Source organism: Populus trichocarpa, chromosome 11 (genome assembly GCF_000002775.5).
Source record: "Populus trichocarpa isolate Nisqually-1 chromosome 11, P.trichocarpa_v4.1, whole genome shotgun sequence".
Taxonomy (NCBI): domain Eukaryota; kingdom Viridiplantae; phylum Streptophyta; class Magnoliopsida; order Malpighiales; family Salicaceae; genus Populus; species Populus trichocarpa.
In genome coordinates this window covers 3,257,355-3,275,742 of record NC_037295.2, presented here as the reverse complement: position 1 = coordinate 3,275,742, position 18,388 = coordinate 3,257,355, and the positions used below count along the sequence as shown (strand labels likewise).

The 18,388-nt window shown below is 33.3% G+C and overlaps 3 protein-coding genes across 3 annotated transcripts; 1 reads left to right on the top strand and 2 right to left on the bottom strand.

The window, feature by feature from the left end:
* Positions 1 to 735: 735 nt before the first annotated feature.
* On the bottom strand, positions 736 to 1,762 carry LOC7485600 (putative pectinesterase 52). The gene is made up of 3 exons (XM_052445398.1): positions 1,586 to 1,762; positions 989 to 1,215; positions 736 to 895 (listed from the first exon to the last, which is right to left on the bottom strand). The coding sequence occupies exons 1-3, from the start codon at positions 1,760 to 1,762 to the stop codon at positions 736 to 738; spliced, it is 564 nt and encodes a 187-aa protein (XP_052301358.1).
* A 3,464-nt stretch (positions 1,763 to 5,226) lies between these two features.
* Positions 5,227 to 8,170, top strand: LOC7495269 (sugar carrier protein C). The gene is made up of 4 exons (XM_002316630.4): positions 5,227 to 5,578; positions 5,768 to 6,087; positions 6,752 to 7,381; positions 7,487 to 8,170. Exons 1-4 carry the CDS (start codon positions 5,446 to 5,448, stop codon positions 7,967 to 7,969), a joined length of 1,566 nt encoding a protein of 521 aa, XP_002316666.3. The 5' UTR covers positions 5,227 to 5,445; the 3' UTR covers positions 7,970 to 8,170.
* Positions 8,171 to 13,874: 5,704 nt separating this feature from the next.
* On the bottom strand, positions 13,875 to 17,176 carry LOC7495270 (vesicle-associated protein 4-2). Its single transcript, XM_002317210.4, has 7 exons — positions 16,662 to 17,176; positions 16,039 to 16,109; positions 15,556 to 15,637; positions 15,316 to 15,434; positions 14,536 to 14,613; positions 14,281 to 14,400; positions 13,875 to 14,205 (listed from the first exon to the last, which is right to left on the bottom strand). Exons 1-7 carry the CDS (start codon positions 17,002 to 17,004, stop codon positions 14,146 to 14,148), a joined length of 873 nt encoding a protein of 290 aa, XP_002317246.3. The 5' UTR covers positions 17,005 to 17,176; the 3' UTR covers positions 13,875 to 14,145.
* Between the last annotated feature and the right edge of the window lie 1,212 nt (positions 17,177 to 18,388).

The window sequence follows — 18,388 nt, the reverse complement described above, 5'->3', positions numbered from 1 at the left end:
TTTATAATGTTTTGAGCTTATGCTAAAAAAAGACAATTCAGTTTTAAATGTGGTTTAAGGGTCCAAGTTATCTCTTTTGTGCAGATGACACCACCTTGACTGCTGGAGACAGTTAGGGTTACAGAATTGTTGATTTCTATCAATTTGCTTAGCTGAAATATCAGGCAGACATGACGATGATGTTGGTCCCATGTCTTAATGGGAAAGGACTTTACAGTTGTAGTGTATGCGTACTTATTTTGGGATAGCAAAACTTTGCTTGCTTGATAGTAAGAGATGTGGACCACTGAAACCTTGTTTGATCCTTGGCAGGTTGATGCTTATTGTTAGTATTGTGAATCAAAACATAAATTTCATATGCTCCACACTCTGCTATTGAATGAATTTTCCTGTGGGTGTTAAAAAAAATATCGATATGAAATAAAGGTGTTTACAGTCCGATTCAAGTCAAAATATTTAGTCAAATTAAAAGTCGTAAGTTCTTGAAAATATAACCTAGATCAAATAAAAAATTAGTTCTATTCGGTCAAAATTACACACTAGTTAAATTAAAAGTTGTCATTTTTTTATTAATTATATATTATTTAATTTGAGAAATACTAGTAGAGGGGTATTAGATATCTATAAATATGCTGATAAAAAAATTTCTATCACCAAAACTATTAAATTAAGTAGTGATGATTGCATGCCATTCTAGCGATAAGAATTACAAAGAAAACAGTTCTATAACAATGATCAAAGAGGGAGATTGGCAAGCCAGCCATCTTGGTCAATGAAGGATGACTTCGAAAATTGATTGATCTGTTGCGCATCAAGCTTCTTCTCCCATGGCACACGCTTTGAAATGTCTGATCCTCGTCCTTTACAATTAACCTCCGCATAGGTAAAATCACGCCTTGAAAAACAGAAAATTGAAATCAGAGTAAACATAAAGAAAATCATGCAAAATAGGAAGTCATGGACAGGTCTTGAATTCTGCATAACTTACTCATGTCCCTGATAATGCCAAGGACTCCAGCCTGCAGGCTCAACCACTTGAGATAAATATACTACTGTTGAATATGGCCTGAAAGCCCTCCCAAGGTAAGCTCTAACACCCTCAAGTCCAGAAACAGTGCAACGGCTATATAAATACGAAACCACTGGTATATCGTTAGGAAACTCCTTGGCTCGAGCTGTTATAAATCCTCCAGTGGTAACATTTCTTGAACATTTCTGCATCAATCATAAGATATATTTTACTACAGAAAAATAGATGCTAATTAATCATGTCTATAACATATTGAAGTGATCTGTGGATTCTTTTTAATTGATTAGATGCTTTTTTGCATTATATATGGTACTATAAGATATATTAGTGCACAATCCACTACAAAGTATATAGTTTAGTGGCATCATATGCACATCAAAGCATTAAAAAATAAATTATTAGGCAGGAGTTTTTTCATCAGGAACCATTAATAACTTAGAAAATGATTTTCATGCATAATTAATCAATTTGGCGTAGAAATTAAGATTAATACATGACAAATCTTCATTACCTCGTAAAAAAATTGGCTAGCACCATATATAAGATCTACTCCACCTTCAATGTAGCAATCGGAGAAGTGATGGCGGTCGGAGGCATCCCACAATATATCTTGAACCCCAAAAAATGCACAAAAAATGCACAATCATAGAAAGCAGACTTATCACCATAAATTCGTGCTGAAAGTGCTGGTTTGGCACCAGGTACCTTAATTCCTTTGTAGGTATTTTGCATCAACTTTCCGGTTAAATGAAATTGGAATTATTAATAAACATGCAGGAATTAACCAAAGCTAAACTTGGGTTGAAAAATAATGTAGATAAGGTATTCTTAATAATGTAATAATGTATTTGTCTTTCTCATTAAAAAACTTAAAACGGGCTAATGGGGGTATTAATATCTTTTTATATAGCCCATTGGTCATTACCAAATTAATCAAGGGAAAATATATTTTTTTATTATTTCAAAAGCATATTGAAAAGACCAAAATATCTTTAAAAGTAAAAAAATTCAATACTAGCATCAAAGGGTAATTTGGTATTTTTAAAATGAATTTTTTGTTATTATCATGTAAGATGAGGGGAATTTTCACATTTGGCCAAATATAAAAATTGAAAAAAAAAACATGAATCGATAATTTTTATGCTAATGTATAAAAAAAAATATAAGAATAATAAATTTTAGAAAATATATAAAAAAATATACAATAAAAAAATAGAAAAATAGATATTTTATTTGCATTGAGTGTTCATGAGCAAAATTAAAAAAAAATATTCATATTAGGTTTATATATAATTATTTAGAAAGTAATTGTTAATTTTACAATAAAATACTCTAATATTATTTGAAAACTATGGCTTGATTGGTTAATTATTTAAATATTATTTTAATTAATTTTTTTTAAAGATAATTTTATTATAAAATGTAAGAAAACAAATCAAATAAAATAAATAAGAGTTATTTAGAAAAAAAAAACAAAAACAAAAAGCCAAGTGCATGTAGGTTGAAAGGATGAGTCTAGACACCTCACCTAAATTTAAAAGGTAATGTATGCTCGGCCCTGGGAGGCCAAGTATGCTTGTTTATTTTTTTTAAGGATGAACAACATGTCGTTTGCTCCTATATTTTTTTAAATAAAATTAGAATAGATAATATATCATCTACTTGAAACATCTTTCAATAATCGGAGGTGGCTCTGATGACCAAAAATTAAAGTCGATGTTTTTGGACCACTTTTATTGACTTATCCTCTTAAATATTAATCTATAAATATCAAAATTGTAGTAATTGATGGTCGTAATTTAGTCATCTAAGAGCTTTCTTATTATCTTTCTCTTTCATTGACTTTCTTTCTCCTTTCATAATAGCTAGAGATTGAAATGCAAAATAAATAAGATTTTATAATTGAAATGTAAAAATTAAAAAGAATAGGCACCAATTATGCAAAATATTGAACTTGAGGGACCAAATTGATCTTTTCTATCTTTTGAACAGTGTAAGTAGAAAGAGGTCTTATTTTTTCTTATTTTAGTTTTGATTCCTGGTCTTTTAATTTTTTTAGTAAGAACCTTAAATTATTTTTTTATAAAATCAATCTTTAATTTAATATCAGACTATTTTATCACATATGAAGTACGCTAGAACATGCAAATCATAACATATCTTAACATATAAAACCATGCAAACATAACTTGTAAAGAGAAAATTGAAATGAAATAAAGTTTAATAATTAAAAAATTTAGGGATCTAAAAGAAAAATATAGTTATGAACAATGATATGAACATATTAATGTGGGGGTATTAAATAATAGATTTATGGTAAGAACACATTTAAAAACAATTAGCACAATAATTAAAAATATTGGCAAATAGCACAATTTAAAAAAAAATTAGCGAAATAACACAGTTTATACATGTCACAATTGAAAAACATGATGTTTATAGATTATCAATATTTAGAATAGCGACTTAAAAAAAAATATGAAATGGGTAGGAGAGAGGAGAGGAAAAAAATATTCAAAAAACACATCAAAGCTCCGATTACGACATCATTAGTACCATCGAAAAGATCTTGACAAGACAAATCCAACGACACCAAAAAAGACCCTCGAAAGTGACCAGAGTAGGCCATACTTGCTGCCAAAGGCAAGTGAGCCACCGCCACCTTTAGGCGTCAAGTGTAGCATACTCAGGTCATCATTGATGTCCTTTCTTAGTGTTGTTAGATTTGTTTTGTTTAAATTTTTTTTATGGTATTAGTGGTATTATAATCGAAGTTTCAATGTGCCTTTAAAGTCTACTTTTTATTTGTTTTTCCTTTCTCCTGCTCATTTCAATTTTTTTAAAATGTTGTTATTTTAAATAACAAGTTATAAATATTATGTTTTTTAATCGCAATATGTACAAACCATGTTAATTTTCATTTCTTTTCAAATCGTGTTATTTCATATATATATATATATATATATATATAAAAGTTGAAAATAGCCATGAAAACAACATGACTTTTAATTGTATTGAAAAATAGGCTCTGGTAAGATCATCGGATGGTCTTTGCAGCAAAAGAAAAGGATGGATAGATTTGCTATGGCTCTGTGGAGTCAGATAATCATCCTGTTGTCAGAAATAGCAATATTTCATTTCAGGAACTTTTCTTTCTTTCTTTTTTTGTGGTCAGGAACTGCTTTCAGTCATCACTGTATTCCTTTACTTGAGGAAATTTGACATCATAACTCTTGTGGAAGACATCATTTCCCATCACACTCCATTAACTTGAAGACATAAACACCCCTTGTAATCCCCTCGAACAACATAATTGCCACCACTTTTAGCCAAGACCCATTATCATACTTGTGTATAAGACCGGAGATAGGGTCTTTTCAATGATGAAACGGTCTCGTTTAGAAAAAAAAAATATTAGGTTTATCCAGTCGGACCGGATTATATCTTATAACTAGATTTATTACATATTAATTTATATCCTTTAATTATTAAAAAAAAAAACCATGATAGAGTGTGTAAAATCTAGGTATCACATGGTATATAACTTTTCTGTAAAGTTCTTAAAATTCACGTTTTTTCCACTTTATATTTCAGAAAAAGTCTGGCCGAACACCATTATCCAAGTATTGATAAGGTTAATCAGGTGAATAGGCAAATATTTGTTGACTCAGCATGATGACTATATATATTTTCTGATATGCAAATTAATTTTTCTGAAACAATCTTCACCCAATTCTTCTCTTCTCTTCCGTATAGTTTCAGTGAATAATATAATAAAAAGAAACTTATTTGTTTAAGAGAGTATTACACATTTGGGCACGTAAGTATCAAATCAGGCTATAAAAAATAAAAATAAAAAATAAATTAAAAATCTCAAATTTTGATTTTATGTTTTTGTATGGAACAAGGCCATGCAGCCTTTACTCACGCATCCACTTGTCGCACTTGTATTATAGACAAACGAGTCGAATTGACAACATTATTAAATAAGATTTTATGAATCATTTATTTGTTAATGGAATAATAATAATTTCAATTTCAATTTTTTATATATATGCACCAAGAATGTCCCCACCTACGAGTAATTTTATAATAATAAATACAAATTAATAAATACTCTAGCTTATATTTTTAGACCTTACTCTATTTATCTCTTATAATCTTATCTTCACAATGTTCACCCATTTTTAAAAAAATATTAATGAACTTGATTCATAAATAAGAAATTAGTTTTCGACAGTTCAATAATAATTCTCTTTAATGAAAACAATTTGGCAATTTCTATCTATAAATAGACTGGCCAAGCTTGTCTAAAACCTGTCTTCTTCTTCTTGTTTTTTTTTCCTCTTAAACAATAGCTACCATTTCTTTGATCTTCTTATATCATTTTCTTGGTGCAATTGAAACAAGCAAAAATGCCTGCAGCAGGGATAGCTGTTGGTGACAACAAAAGGGAATATCCAGGCAACCTTACTCCTTTTGTCACTGTAACATGTGTTGTTGCAGCCATGGGTGGCTTGATCTTTGGTTACGATATTGGGATTTCTGGTAATTCTTTTTACATCAAGTTTAATGCTTTGAAACTTGATTTTGGCATATGGATTTCTTTCAAAATATAGTCACGAACTTTGAAGAATGCTTTTCTTGAATGTATTGTCCACAAATATTACTCTCAAGAATGTTTCTTTTTTGATATAAATATTGATGATTTTGTTAAGTGAATTTGTGATTTTGCAGGTGGAGTTACGTCCATGCCATCATTCTTGAGGAAGTTTTTTCCATCTGTTTACCGTAAACAGCAAGACTCCATTACAAACAAGTACTGCCAATATGATAGTCAAACACTAACCATGTTCACTTCTTCTCTGTATTTGGCTGCTTTATTGGCATCACTTGTGGCATCCATAGTCACTCGTAAATATGGAAGGAAACTCTCCATGTTGTTTGGAGGTCTTCTCTTCTGTGCTGGCGCCATCATCAATGGTTTTGCTCAAGCTGTATGGATGTTGATTCTTGGTAGAATCTTGCTTGGTTTTGGTATAGGCTTTGCCAATCAGGTATTCTTAATGTCTTTTTTGTCTCTCTCTTTTTTATGATTCTCGTTTTGATTTTTAGTTGCTAGTGATTGTGGGGTTGTTTTGTTCGGGATTATTTATTAACTTTTTGTGTTTTAGCATTAGAGAAGCAAAAATAGAAGGTGCTGCATGTTTTATTTTTTCTGTACATGATTTCATTGTTTTCAATGGAATCTTTCTGGGTTTTGAGTGCTGAAGCATGTCATCTTTGTTTTCTTGTATGTTGTTGAGTTGTTTCTGATCCGGATATGGGCTTGTAGTCCTTTTTAAGTTAAACAAGATTCAATGCTTTGTTTGGTTCCTGAGAAAAAAAGTAGGGAAAGAGTTAAAAGGAAAAGAAAAAAGGTGATTCCAATTTCCGCTAATGTAGCAAATAGCAATACAAGTGAAAGAATTCGACTGAATGATAAGAAATTAGACAAAGTGAGGTACTTTGTTATTTTATTATCTTTTGGAAGTCACGGTTGCCTTGTTTTTCTTTTGCATGACATCTCTGACACCTTTTCTCCACAAAAAGTTAACTTGTTGACGCTACAGCTTTGAACCGAAAAGTTGCAACTTGATAGCGGCTTAATTGTTAATCTAAGCAATAGAAAACAGGGTGATCAGAGATTTAATGGTTTTGATTTTTTGCTTGTGATTACAGTCTGTGCCACTCTACCTCTCAGAGATGGCTCCGTACAAGTACAGAGGTGCACTCAACATTGGTTTTCAATTATCAATCACAGCTGGTATCCTGATTGCCAATGTATTAAACTATTTCTTTGTTAAAATCCATGGTGGTTGGGGATGGAGATTGAGTTTGGGTGGTGCTATGGTTCCTGCACTCATAATCACAGTTGGATCATTAGTCCTTCCTGACACTCCAAACTCTATGATCGAACGTGGCCAGCATGATGAGGCTAGAGAAAAATTGAAAAGAGTTCGTGGTGTTGATGATGTTGATGAGGAGTTTAATGACCTTGTTGCTGCTAGTGAAGCTTCAAAGAAAGTTGAACATTCATGGAAAAATTTGTTGCAAAGAAAGTATAGGCCTCACGTAGCTATGGCTGTAATGATTCCATTCTTTCAGCAACTTACTGGCATCAATGTCATTATGTTTTACGCTCCTGTTTTGTTCAACACGATTGGTTTTGGTAATGACGCTGCGCTCATGTCCGCTGTGATCACCGGTATTGTTAATGTTGTTGCTACCATGGTTTCTATCTACGGTGTTGATAAGTGGGGAAGAAGGTTTCTCTTCCTTGAAGGTGGCTGTCAGATGTTGATATGCCAGGTAATTGACTTGTTTACGCAAGAAATTAACTTTTTTCGTGCTGTTGTCTTGTAACTTTGTAGCTCTTAACACCCTTTTTTTAAAAAAACTTTTGTCAATGTCCAGATAGCTGTAGCAGCTTGTATTGGTGCCAAGTTTGGAATTGATGGGAACCCTGGTGAATTGCCCAAGTGGTATGCTATTGTTGTGGTGCTTTTCTTCTGCGTTTACGTTGCTGGATTTTCCTGGTCTTGGGGTCCTCTTGGTTGGTTGGTGCCAAGTGAAATCTTCCCATTGGAAATCCGATCAGCTGCACAAAGTGTCACCGTGTCTGTCAACATGCTTTTCACATTCATAATTGCCCAAGTTTTTCTAACAATGCTTTGCCACTTGAAGTTTGGGATCTTCCTCTTCTTTGCATTCTTTGTGGTGCTGATGTCCATCTTTATCTACTACTTCTTGCCTGAGACTAAGGGCATTCCCATTGAAGAGATGGGACAAGTATGGACGACACACTGGTTCTGGTCAAGATTTGTTACTGATGAAGATTATCCCAAGGGAGGAGGCTATGAGATGACCAAAGGAGGACAAGGCCCGAAGAGTGTGTAGTATAATTAAACTTGGGCTGGATCAGTTAGTTGTCTCTTTTGGTTTTTGGTAGCAGTGCATGCCCTACTGCTTTCATGTCATAAATTATATGAAATAGCTCTGAGATTTGTCCCGAAATGACGAGTGTCCAGAGCTTTATGTAGTCAACAGAAATTCCAGTGCATCGATAAGAATCTATTATGTGGAAATATTATTAATTAAGACCAAGTTTAGTGCACAAATAATTTCTTCCCCTTCATGCAGTGATTCTTATTTTACAAATAATTGCTTAATTTACTGATGTGCATGCACGAAGGGCGAACAAGAAGAACCCTTTTCCTAGCTAGCATCTAATTTTATGGTGTTTGCTTAATTCATCACTGCCTCAATGAATTAGATGGAACAATTCACATCTCATGATGTGTTGTTCTTGGCTGATTATCCATTCACACTATATATCATGCATACATCTTCAGCCGATTTTTTTGAATATTTTGAATATTTTTTTTGGCTTCACCTGGCTTTAAAGAAGGTAGGTCATATGTAAAGAAACGACTAGCGAATATTAAAAATTTAAAACCAAAACAAAGAAACAATACAAAATTCTGCTTCATATGTTACATTCTATACATATTACTTGTTGTTTTTATTAATTTCGATTAGGATATGCTAACTTGAAGTCACTCGAATGATTAATAACTCGTAGTCTAATTGACATTGCTAATTAACTAAAAAAAAGTTAAATTTATTATTTTGATTAATCATTTTATTTTATTTTTTCAAAATTATCATTTGAATATAAAAAAAAATATTGATTTGGAATAAATCCATATTAATCTCATGAATTGATTTAGCGAACCAACAATTCAAGATTTAAACCAAGTCGGACTGAAGTAAGATATCAGAACTATAATTTTAAGGGGTGTAGCTTAACTGGTCAAGTTCTGACTTTGCTTTTTAGAGGTCACCAGTTCGAGTCTCGTAAATCTTAGGGTTATTAGAGGTTTATATAATCGTTAGGACCCATGAAATTAGTTGAGATGCGCGCGCGCGCGTGTGTGTGTGTATATATATATATATATATATATATATATATATAAGTACTATGTTTCTGAGTGTCCTTGTCTATCTTCGAGAATTTTGCAAAGCCATGCACCTTTCATAGTTACCTAAGCTAGACAAGAAGTTAACGAGTGTGGCGATTGTTGATGCCTATGATTGTCCAGCGCGCTCATGGAGAATCTCTTACAGTCAAGCCATATCTCCTTGACAAAATCTATTGGATATTACGTGAGCAAATTTGGGAAGATTATGTTTGCTTAACTTGTATAATTATTTCTAATCTGGCCATAATTTTATCAAGATTAACCCCATTGTCCAGCGCAAAAGGGATAATGCAGAGTCATGATTATGCTCGTCCTCTTCCTGATTGCTTGTCAATGCCATGAAAACCATTGATGCCCATTGTTGAGTTAAATAGAGGGCACATCGCATGATGGATGGATATTGACTCTAAATAGTGTTTTAAGCTACCACTGAGATGGGTCCAAACGCAGTGGTGATGACTTTTACTCCAAAATCCCCTTACTTTATCAAGGGCAATCTTTAAAAACTGGATGCCAAGGTTTTTTTTTTCCTGTTTTTTTCAATAGATTTCCCCGTCTGTTCACTGATAAAAATTGAAGGGCAAACCTCAAATAACTCCTCTAACTGTAGAGGGATTCTCAATTGAGTCCCCAGATATATTTTTCTTATCTCATTCAAGTCTTGAAGAGCCCTTGAAACTCTCAATGATTCCCTCAACTGAGATTCGATTTATTGTTCTGAATTGATTTGAGGTTTGCCCATTATCGAACCTCTCACCTACCTTCAAAATAAATGATGATTTCACAGTTGATAAGCCCATCTGGGTTCGATAAATTGGCCTTGAAGAACTTGAAACTCGAAACCCAATCCAAAATGGGTTCTTAATTAATTATAGCCACGATTGATTTATTATTAATGATCGCCACAACATAGATAATGGAGAGCATATATGCAGGTGGGCAGGATGGGTGGCACTTCACCTCAAATGAATGGATCAAATATTGCCAAAATTCACGACTTTACTGCAAGTGGAGAATCGAGTTTCACATGCCTTATGAGTAGCATTTTTTCCTTTTCTCATCAATAACATCTTTCGGTGATAAGCGCAACGGTGAATTGAATCAATATTTGTACCGAATGGATAACATCTTTCAAGGAAAAGGGAGACATTACAATGAATTTGGTTTGGTCACGGTCTTGCAATGAAACAAAAGGAGAATCGCATGACTAGCTGGTCTTTTATTGTACTAGGGCACCTTTGCCTCTTCTTCTCCAATATCCCTCTACGGATATGTTTTTGGATAGGAAGATAATGGATAAGTGCATTTAGTTCCAGTGCTCCCTTGTCCTTCTCACTGTCTCCCTCGATTTGAGATGATGAGAAAGCAAACTTGGGAATCATGTGCCATGTCTTTTTACAAATGCTAGTCCTCGTATCAGCTCAAAAATGTATTTGTTCTTCATCTTGTTATTTAAAAAGGGATTTTAAAGAACAAGATCTATACTCATTTTTTGCAGCGCCATCACAGCATAAACATGAATTTCATTGACTTTTATGTTTTTATTACGGTGCACCGCAAAAACAAGCAGGATTTAATCTTAGTGTTGATAATTATTTCAAACTCTTTTTTTAATAGATATGTGGTTGTAAATCTTGAAAAACCTTACATTTTAGTCTAAAAACTTTGAAACTTTTTCTCTATACCTTTCAATTTTTTATGCTTTAATTTCACCCCAAAATCACTTTTTTTCCCCCATCAATTCTAGATTTCTGCGCCTTCCACCCCTGGTTGTGGTATGCAAGAATGATGTCCCACACAGGCACCTATTTTGGCATTGGATGCGACCCAGATGTGCTTTATCTTATTAATTATATATTTCATGGAGGGAATAATGTGTTGATATTTTTTTCTATCGTGCTTAGCTTACATTCCTTCGAAAGCGATTAATAATGTCTCCCATACATACATGGATGTGATCTTGTGTACTGTTGCTAGCTGAGTCCAATTTTTCTGTCTTGCTCAGGAAAATAAAAATCTGAGTGAAGATTCGCCTTGTTCTTATTAATTATACATGATTGAATGCTTGGATAAAGTTTACCGGCCATAAAGATTTGATTCAACGTATAGGTCTCTAGAGCCGGTTTAAGGTGAATGACTCTTCAGCAAGAATATTTTAAAATATTTAAGAAATATTTTTATTAATATTTTTTATATATATCTTCAAGTGAAGTTTATTTTTGAGTTTTTTTTTTTATCAAATGAAATCTTGATCGTACAAATAACTCTTAGCTTAAACCGGATATGTCTGTATGTGCCATGCCAGGGGTAATGAAGCTCACATTCTACCTGTTATTTGCTCATGATCCGGAATAAATAAGACCATGGCTCTATCATTTTTCATTTATCTTTACACGTTATTCATTCCCACCACCAAGGTTTAATGTGCATGGCCTTTTTATAGGGCATTTATGGAGGTTTTGGAGCTTTATGAACGAAGACATGTTACTCACAACAATCTTTGTTCTCATAACACGCCGTTGCCGTTGTTTTTAAAAATATTGTTCTTAAGAAGAGAGGTATTATCACCAGCCGTGATAGTTAGCTCCTGTTAACTAGATTAGATCACAGTTTTAAGAAAGATTTTAAGGGAAAAAAGGAAGGAAAGAAAAGAAGTTAGATTAATAAATGGTCTGAAAAATCTACTTCAATTAATACAGCTATATATGGGGCTGTTCATGTATCTCTGGACTGTTTGATCTAGAGTACTGCTGGTCCGTCGCTGGTCATATTTGTTCATATTAGATCAATCATTTGAAACTTTTTCTGCTTTTCTCTATTCAGAAGATTGAAATTCACAGAACTTTTACATGCTAGTACTGATGGACTTGCTTTCATGTTGCCTTTCTTTAGAGATTTTAAGCACAAATCTTTGCAACAATATACTAACTCATCAGGAGTCAAGAATCTCTCCTGAACCATGAAGCCACTGACTACAATATTGGCAACAAAGACTAGCAAAAACTCAACTAACTAGCAACCTTGTGTCCAGCAATTCAAGTACATCACTCTCTGAAAGGAATCTTCAGCCTGTTTTCTCTTGCTCTCTCCATCACGGCCCCCATTACCACCAGAGAAATAGCTTTTCTTCCTGGAACTCCATGATCGAAACGTTGAGTTTGATTTAGAACCATGACTAGGCTGGCCTTCAACCCCTGCCAAACTAGCTTCCATGCAGTTCCTGCTAGAATAACTCATCTTTCTTGAACTCTCTTTGCTCTCAATGAAGTAGTACTAATTCCCGCCTGTGACAATCGTTTTTTCTCTTTACAAAAGTGAAGGATTAGCATGCCTGTGTATATAAGGAGTGACTGAATGGTGTGGGATGGCCAAAGAGGCGGTTTTGCAGATACAATGGAAGCAAATCCAGAAGCGGAAGCCATGGTTTTATTGAATTTCCATTTGCGGGGGGGTCCTTTGTGATGTCGAAAGAATGCCGGGGAAAATCTTATCCGCCAAAAAAACGTGGCGATTCTTGCATGTGACAACAAAGGAAAACAAGTCGGCTAGAAAATATTTAAGAATAATATAAATTACATATTAAAAATTTAAACTTTTTGGTTAAAATAATTTTTTTGATATTGATAACTAAAAGGTTATGAGTTTAAGTTTTACTATTTCTATTTATTTGATAAAAATTAAACATAAAATAATATGAATCTATGTAAATTTTAAATTCAAAAGGTTTTCACTTAAAAAAATATATTAAAGAATAATATAAATTATATCTTAAAATTTTATCTAAAAACTTAAATTTTTAAATAAAATGATTCTGCGACGCGAATACACTCAAAACTTCTTGTCAGCAGATGGTGCTCGATTAACTTTCAGTTCAAACGTTGCTCTCAGTATTCACTGCTAGCTCTTGAACCATTAGAGCTGGATATTGTGATCCAGCATTTAGGGGATTAAACTGCAAGAACATGGAGATTTTTCACTCACTGTTTATGGGACTGTGGACAGATTATTTTGGCTTTACGGAAATTAACTTTTATCATTTACACCACCAGGTAAACCTCTCCGCTTTGCTTAAAACAGGTCATTCATGCTGAAGATTAACGAGGTTCAAGCATATAATAATTTGATTAATTTGATTACTGAGTTCCTCGTCATACAGTAAATTACTCCTTAGTTGCCAGACTCGTGTAGGTTGAGCAAGTTATATATATATATATATATATATTCAAAATGGTATTTTAGAAAGAAAATAACTAAATTGGTAACAGCGCAGCACCTTATTAATGGACAGTTAGCGATTGATTTATAAATAGAAATAAAAACATAGAGACGCAATATAGGACTTCTTAAACCCGAGGGACTGATTAATTATTTTGCTAAAACCACAGGGACTAGATAAATAATTTACTACCTGAGATAGTGATAATTATTACTTTTCAAAGTAATTTTTGTTTAAGTATTTTTTATTAGTAAATGTATTAAAACATTTTTAAAATTTATTTTTAATATTAATATATCAAAATAATTTAAAATATTAAAAAACCGAAATTTTTAAAAATTCCGAGACGATGGTGGAGCAGCTAGAATTCAGAAAGGGCAAAGGACGCTTGCAAACAGCTCATAGTTTGGACACCCAGATTAGGGCATCAGGTTTTGCTGTCCTTCCCGGGTCATGTCACAGGCTGCTCATGGGCCAATGTATTCACAGCACATACTAACAGCAATGGAGTACCATGGAAGAGTGCCAATGAAATGACACAGAATAAATCAGCAAATGGGATCTGATTTTCCTCCATATCAACAAAATCACAAGTATAATGCGCTTTACTTTGGGTAAAGATCAGTTATTTCTGAAATAGGAAAACAAAATCACAAGTATATACAGGCAGATGGAGAACGAAAAAGTTTTAGTACCTCAAATCACAGAATTCACTTCCCAGTTTCTCTTTACACACCATGTTGAAGTTTTCCTACATGATTTTCTGAATACAATATCCTTTGCATTACACGAAAAGGGTGGAGGAATTTACTGAATGGTGGATTGTATAAATTCCATTCATCATACACAAATGCACCTTGAAGATCACTGCCACTCTATACTGAGTCTACTCCTTCACCCTGCTGCCGAGCAAGGTATCTTTCTCTTCGCTCTTTCTGTACAAAAGGAATGGACAAAGATTAGGGAATTTCACAGGGAAAGTTTGGAAAGCACAACACCGGACAACTCACCCATTCATCTATAACTAGTCCTTCACCGATAATCCTTGGGCCTGCATCTTCTGGAGGCTTCTTGCGTGCCTCAACAGCTGCATCAGCATCAGCCAATTGGCGCTTCAACTTTTCCAAAGCCTGTAATTGTATGAATTGTATGTCATTTGCCAAACATAGGAGAACGGAGGTAACATATGAGAAAACAGAAAACGATGGATCCTAAAGCACAGATTAATTTGATTCCATGATTATTGACATGTTATTGATACTTACAGGACTAGGACGCTCCGGATCGAGAAAAATAACCCGCAATATTTGCTCTATTGCTACCTGATCTTTCTGCTCATCAAACTGTAGAGACAAAGCATCTAAAGTCACTTCATAAAGTTGCAACAGGAGATTCAAACATGAAAATAAAGTTTCAAATAGACCATAAAGCAGTTTGTAAAGATATTCCAAGTGTCCATCCAACAAAAGCAGCCAGCCACACAAGATGTAATTGAATCTGAAATCTATCATAGTTATTCTGCAAGGAAAACAGGCACAGATTCTCCAGAATCAACAAGTGAAAATGATGGCATCTGGCTTTCAACACAAGATGCCACATCCCATTACTTGTAAGCTGTGTCAGTGCACTTCACAGAATTACATTACAGTGAGCAGCCTGGCCAAAGCCAGATAACATCTTTATATCAGAAAAGCCCCTAAGAAAGATGAAACCAAATGAAATGAACGTGCAGCCCTTGGAAACATCAAAACAAGCAGTAACAACGATGCCTAAGATATCTATCTGTCTCATTGTGCCTATTGACCTCCTCAGAAACCAAGATACTTGCCTGTTTTTATGAAGAATTTGCAATATGACATAACGCTCACCCCAAGCAGAACATGTTTCAGGCCCAAATATATCAAAATAAATGAATGGGACCAAGATCATTTATCACTAAGACTATTGTTGACCAACGTAGATTCACATTAGAACACTAAAATCAATGGGGGAAAAATAAAAAATAAAAAAGAAGAAGAAGAAGATAAAGGAACCATTCTACACACCAGCTCAGGTACATAGTCCATAACCCCTTTCACCTTCAGGCTCATGATTTTAAATTTAACCTTGCTCTTCTGTTCCATTGGTTTCTCATTATTTTCTGGCAGCTCAACAAACTTGAAGACTGACATTGAAAATCAAGAAGATAATTTTGTAAGAATAGAGTGGAAAGACACATAAAATAGCTAAGATACATTCTCTCCTCAAAGCACAATAATATGAACAGAGAATGCAACAATTATTACCTGTAGCAATGATACTTTCCCCAGGTGCAAGAATAGCCCCAGGAGGACGCATGAAACAGCTTTTCGGTGCAGTTGTTTGAAACTAAATCATGAAAAAACAAAAACAACTCGTTACAAAATCCAGTCATTCACCTGATACAATAACAAAAAACATCAAGCACAACAAGAAACAAAGTAATCTAGAACGAAACGTGTGTGTACATACATCTATAACGTACATACATCTATAACCTACACATCTAGACTATGAACCCTAGTTATAAGACCTAGCCTGGCAGATCAACCTGTTGACCCCAGGCTTGACCCAGGCCATTCGTTTTTCTTAAAATAACATCGTTTTGGTTTTTTATATAAAAAAAAAGCCTGGGTTGACCAGGTGAACCCACCCGACACGAGCCCTCCTTGGGCAGGGTTGACTGCCGGATCAAGTCTTATAACTATGCTATGAACCACAAAAACAAGGAAGAAAAATTTTAAATGTACCTTAAACGCTACATGTGACTTGCTAGTGTTTTTAATCCTGATGGCACTCCGGACCTGCTTGCCAGGTTCATCTAAAAAAGAGCACGCAAAACAAACATAATTAAAACATTAATCAGAGTAACAGCATCAGAAAATCAGGAACACAATTGGAAACAAACAAAAGCAAATAGTTCCCAAAACGAATGCAGTTGTAAATATAACAATGATCCCCAATTGAAAATTACTGATTCTCTATGTGATTCAATGAGTCAGGGCATTGATTATAAGGAATTTCTTTAAAATACAACATCCTAATTAATCATCATTAAATTACATTGATCATTTGACTGCATGAATTTTGAAGTAACAAGCTAGTGAAGATCGTAACTTTCGAGCTTTCTCTTCTTAATATTTCAATTTTATTTAAGTAAAGAAAAGAAAGCATCTGGGAAATTATTATTTTTTTTACTTTTTTTTTATTTGAAGAAATTAAAGTCAATTACGTGCGGTGACTTTGAGTTTTAACCAAATTCATCCTTGTTAATAAGGACAACGAAGGAGAAACTTAATTATCTCAATTTTTCTTCAAAATTAGCAATTTAAGTTCGTTCTAAAAATTAAGAGAGAGAGAGAGAGAGACTTACAAGGAAAGTAAAGCTTAGAAGCTGGATCGAGTTTAAGACGACGACGAGTAGGCAAAAGCGATCTAGCAACAGAAGAGACAGAATTGGAAGGGTGAGGAGGATTAGAAGATCCTTCAATTTGCGAGTTGTGCTGGTGGTTATGGTGGTGATGGTGGTGCTGGTGCTGCTGCTGCTGCATCATCATAGTTGGAGTGGTAGCAGTGGTAGTAGAAGAAGAAGAGGGTGTCGTGTTCGCGTCGCTTCCTCCTAAAAACGGCAGTTTAAAAAGTCCCCAAACTTTGTTATTGTTATTGTTATTGTTGTTCGTAATATCGGCGGGTGATCTCTGGTCCGCTATGACCATATTAGATCATCAGGAACGGGGTAATTTTTGCGGGGCTTCGAGACTCAGTTTTGGTGGTGTTTTCTTCTTTGAAAGACATGGGGAGAGAGGGGGAGAGAGAGAGGGAGAGTTGAAGGTGAGGAGTAATGGTGGATTTGGAGAGGGGATTTAATTGTGTTTGATTATTTGGGTTCATGTCCAAGTCTTCTTCTTCTTCTTTTTTTTTAAAAAAAGAAGAAAATAGCTTAATAAATAAGTAATATATATATAGACGCGCTTAAGAAAAGGAAAAATCCATGGTGCTTCACCGTTCATGTCACAAAAAGGATTGGAAAAGTCCATGCTGTGTTTATTGTTCATGTTAAGGATTGGGAAATTTCATGGTGCTTAAGCTTCATTATTATATAAATACTAAAATAACAAGAAAATATTATGAATTTTTTTAATTATGTATATGTAAGCAGTGAAGCATCTCCCGTTTTTTTTTTTTAATTCCATTTTTTCCGAATTTATTTTCTTCACATATACTCTATCCTAGAAGCATTGGAGAAGTTGATGGTAATTTTTTATTCAAACTTTTTTTTAATTCTACTTTTTAATTTTTTTTAATTTTATATTTCAATATTTTATTGATTTTCAATTGTAATTTTATTACTTTAGTATTTTATTAATTTTAAATTAGTTATCATAATTTATTTTAATTTACTTTTTATAAGATTGTTACACTCTTAAAAAAAATATCATGTCATTTAATTAGTGATAAATATAATCTTGATATTGGATGTGAATCCAGCGGTTAAATCTTTTACAAGAAAAAATATAGATTTTAGTTTTTAGTTATCAAGTTTTGCTATTTTCTTCATTCTAAAATGAATAATCATGTCTTATTTTAAAAAAAAAATTTAGTGTAAATGATTTTTCTTTTAGTTGAATATTAAAAAAAATAATAAAAAATTGTTAAAGAGGAAAAAAAAAAGAAGTAAAGACTTCAAATTCGCACATGAGGTTCCACATAATTTTCCTTACAAAATTCTCTCAAACACATTTAATGAATATTTTGGTATTATAGTATATATGTTTTTTAAAAATATTTTTTATTTAAAAATATATTAGAATACTTTTTTTAGTTTTTAAAATTTTAATATTACTAAAATAAAATTATCGGAAAGTATTAAAAGAATTAAATTAATATTTTTTAAACAAAATATATTTTAAAATTATACACGCACACATCTATCAACAAGGGAGCTCTTTTCCTCCTTTGAACGTTATGAACGATGAGACTTTGGAAGAAGGAAGCTTCGATTTTTGGCCCACTCGCTAGCCTCCAATCTCCGTTGATTGATGCTAGAAACAATTTTGCTTTTTTTTTTTTTTTTTTTTTTGTTAAACTTGGCGTTGACGT

Excerpts from the sequence above, each read along its gene's own strand:
- LOC7495270 (XM_002317210.4), bottom strand. The coding sequence starts at position 17,004 with ATGGTCATAGCGGACCAGAGATCACCCGCCGATATTACGAACAACAAT. Across the intron at positions 14,614-15,315 it reads TGGACTATGTACCTGAGCTG|TTTGATGAGCAGAAAGATCA; the intron begins GTGTGTAGAATG and ends TTGTCTCTACAG. Across the intron at positions 14,206-14,280 it reads GACTAGTTATAGATGAATGG|AAAGAGCGAAGAGAAAGATA; the intron begins GTGAGTTGTCCG and ends CCTTTTGTACAG.
- LOC7485600 (XM_052445398.1), bottom strand. The coding sequence starts at position 1,762 with ATGCAAAATACCTACAAAGGAATTAAGGTACCTGGTGCCAAACCAGCA. Across the intron at positions 1,216-1,585 it reads CTCCGATTGCTACATTGAAG|AAATGTTCAAGAAATGTTAC; the intron begins GTGGAGTAGATC and ends TGATTGATGCAG. Across the intron at positions 896-988 it reads TGGCATTATCAGGGACATGA|GCGTGATTTTACCTATGCGG; the intron begins GTAAGTTATGCA and ends CTGTTTTTCAAG.
- LOC7495269 (XM_002316630.4), top strand. The coding sequence starts at position 5,446 with ATGCCTGCAGCAGGGATAGCTGTTGGTGACAACAAAAGGGAATATCCA. Across the intron at positions 5,579-5,767 it reads TTACGATATTGGGATTTCTG|GTGGAGTTACGTCCATGCCA; the intron begins GTAATTCTTTTT and ends GTGATTTTGCAG. Across the intron at positions 6,088-6,751 it reads GTATAGGCTTTGCCAATCAG|TCTGTGCCACTCTACCTCTC; the intron begins GTATTCTTAATG and ends TTGTGATTACAG.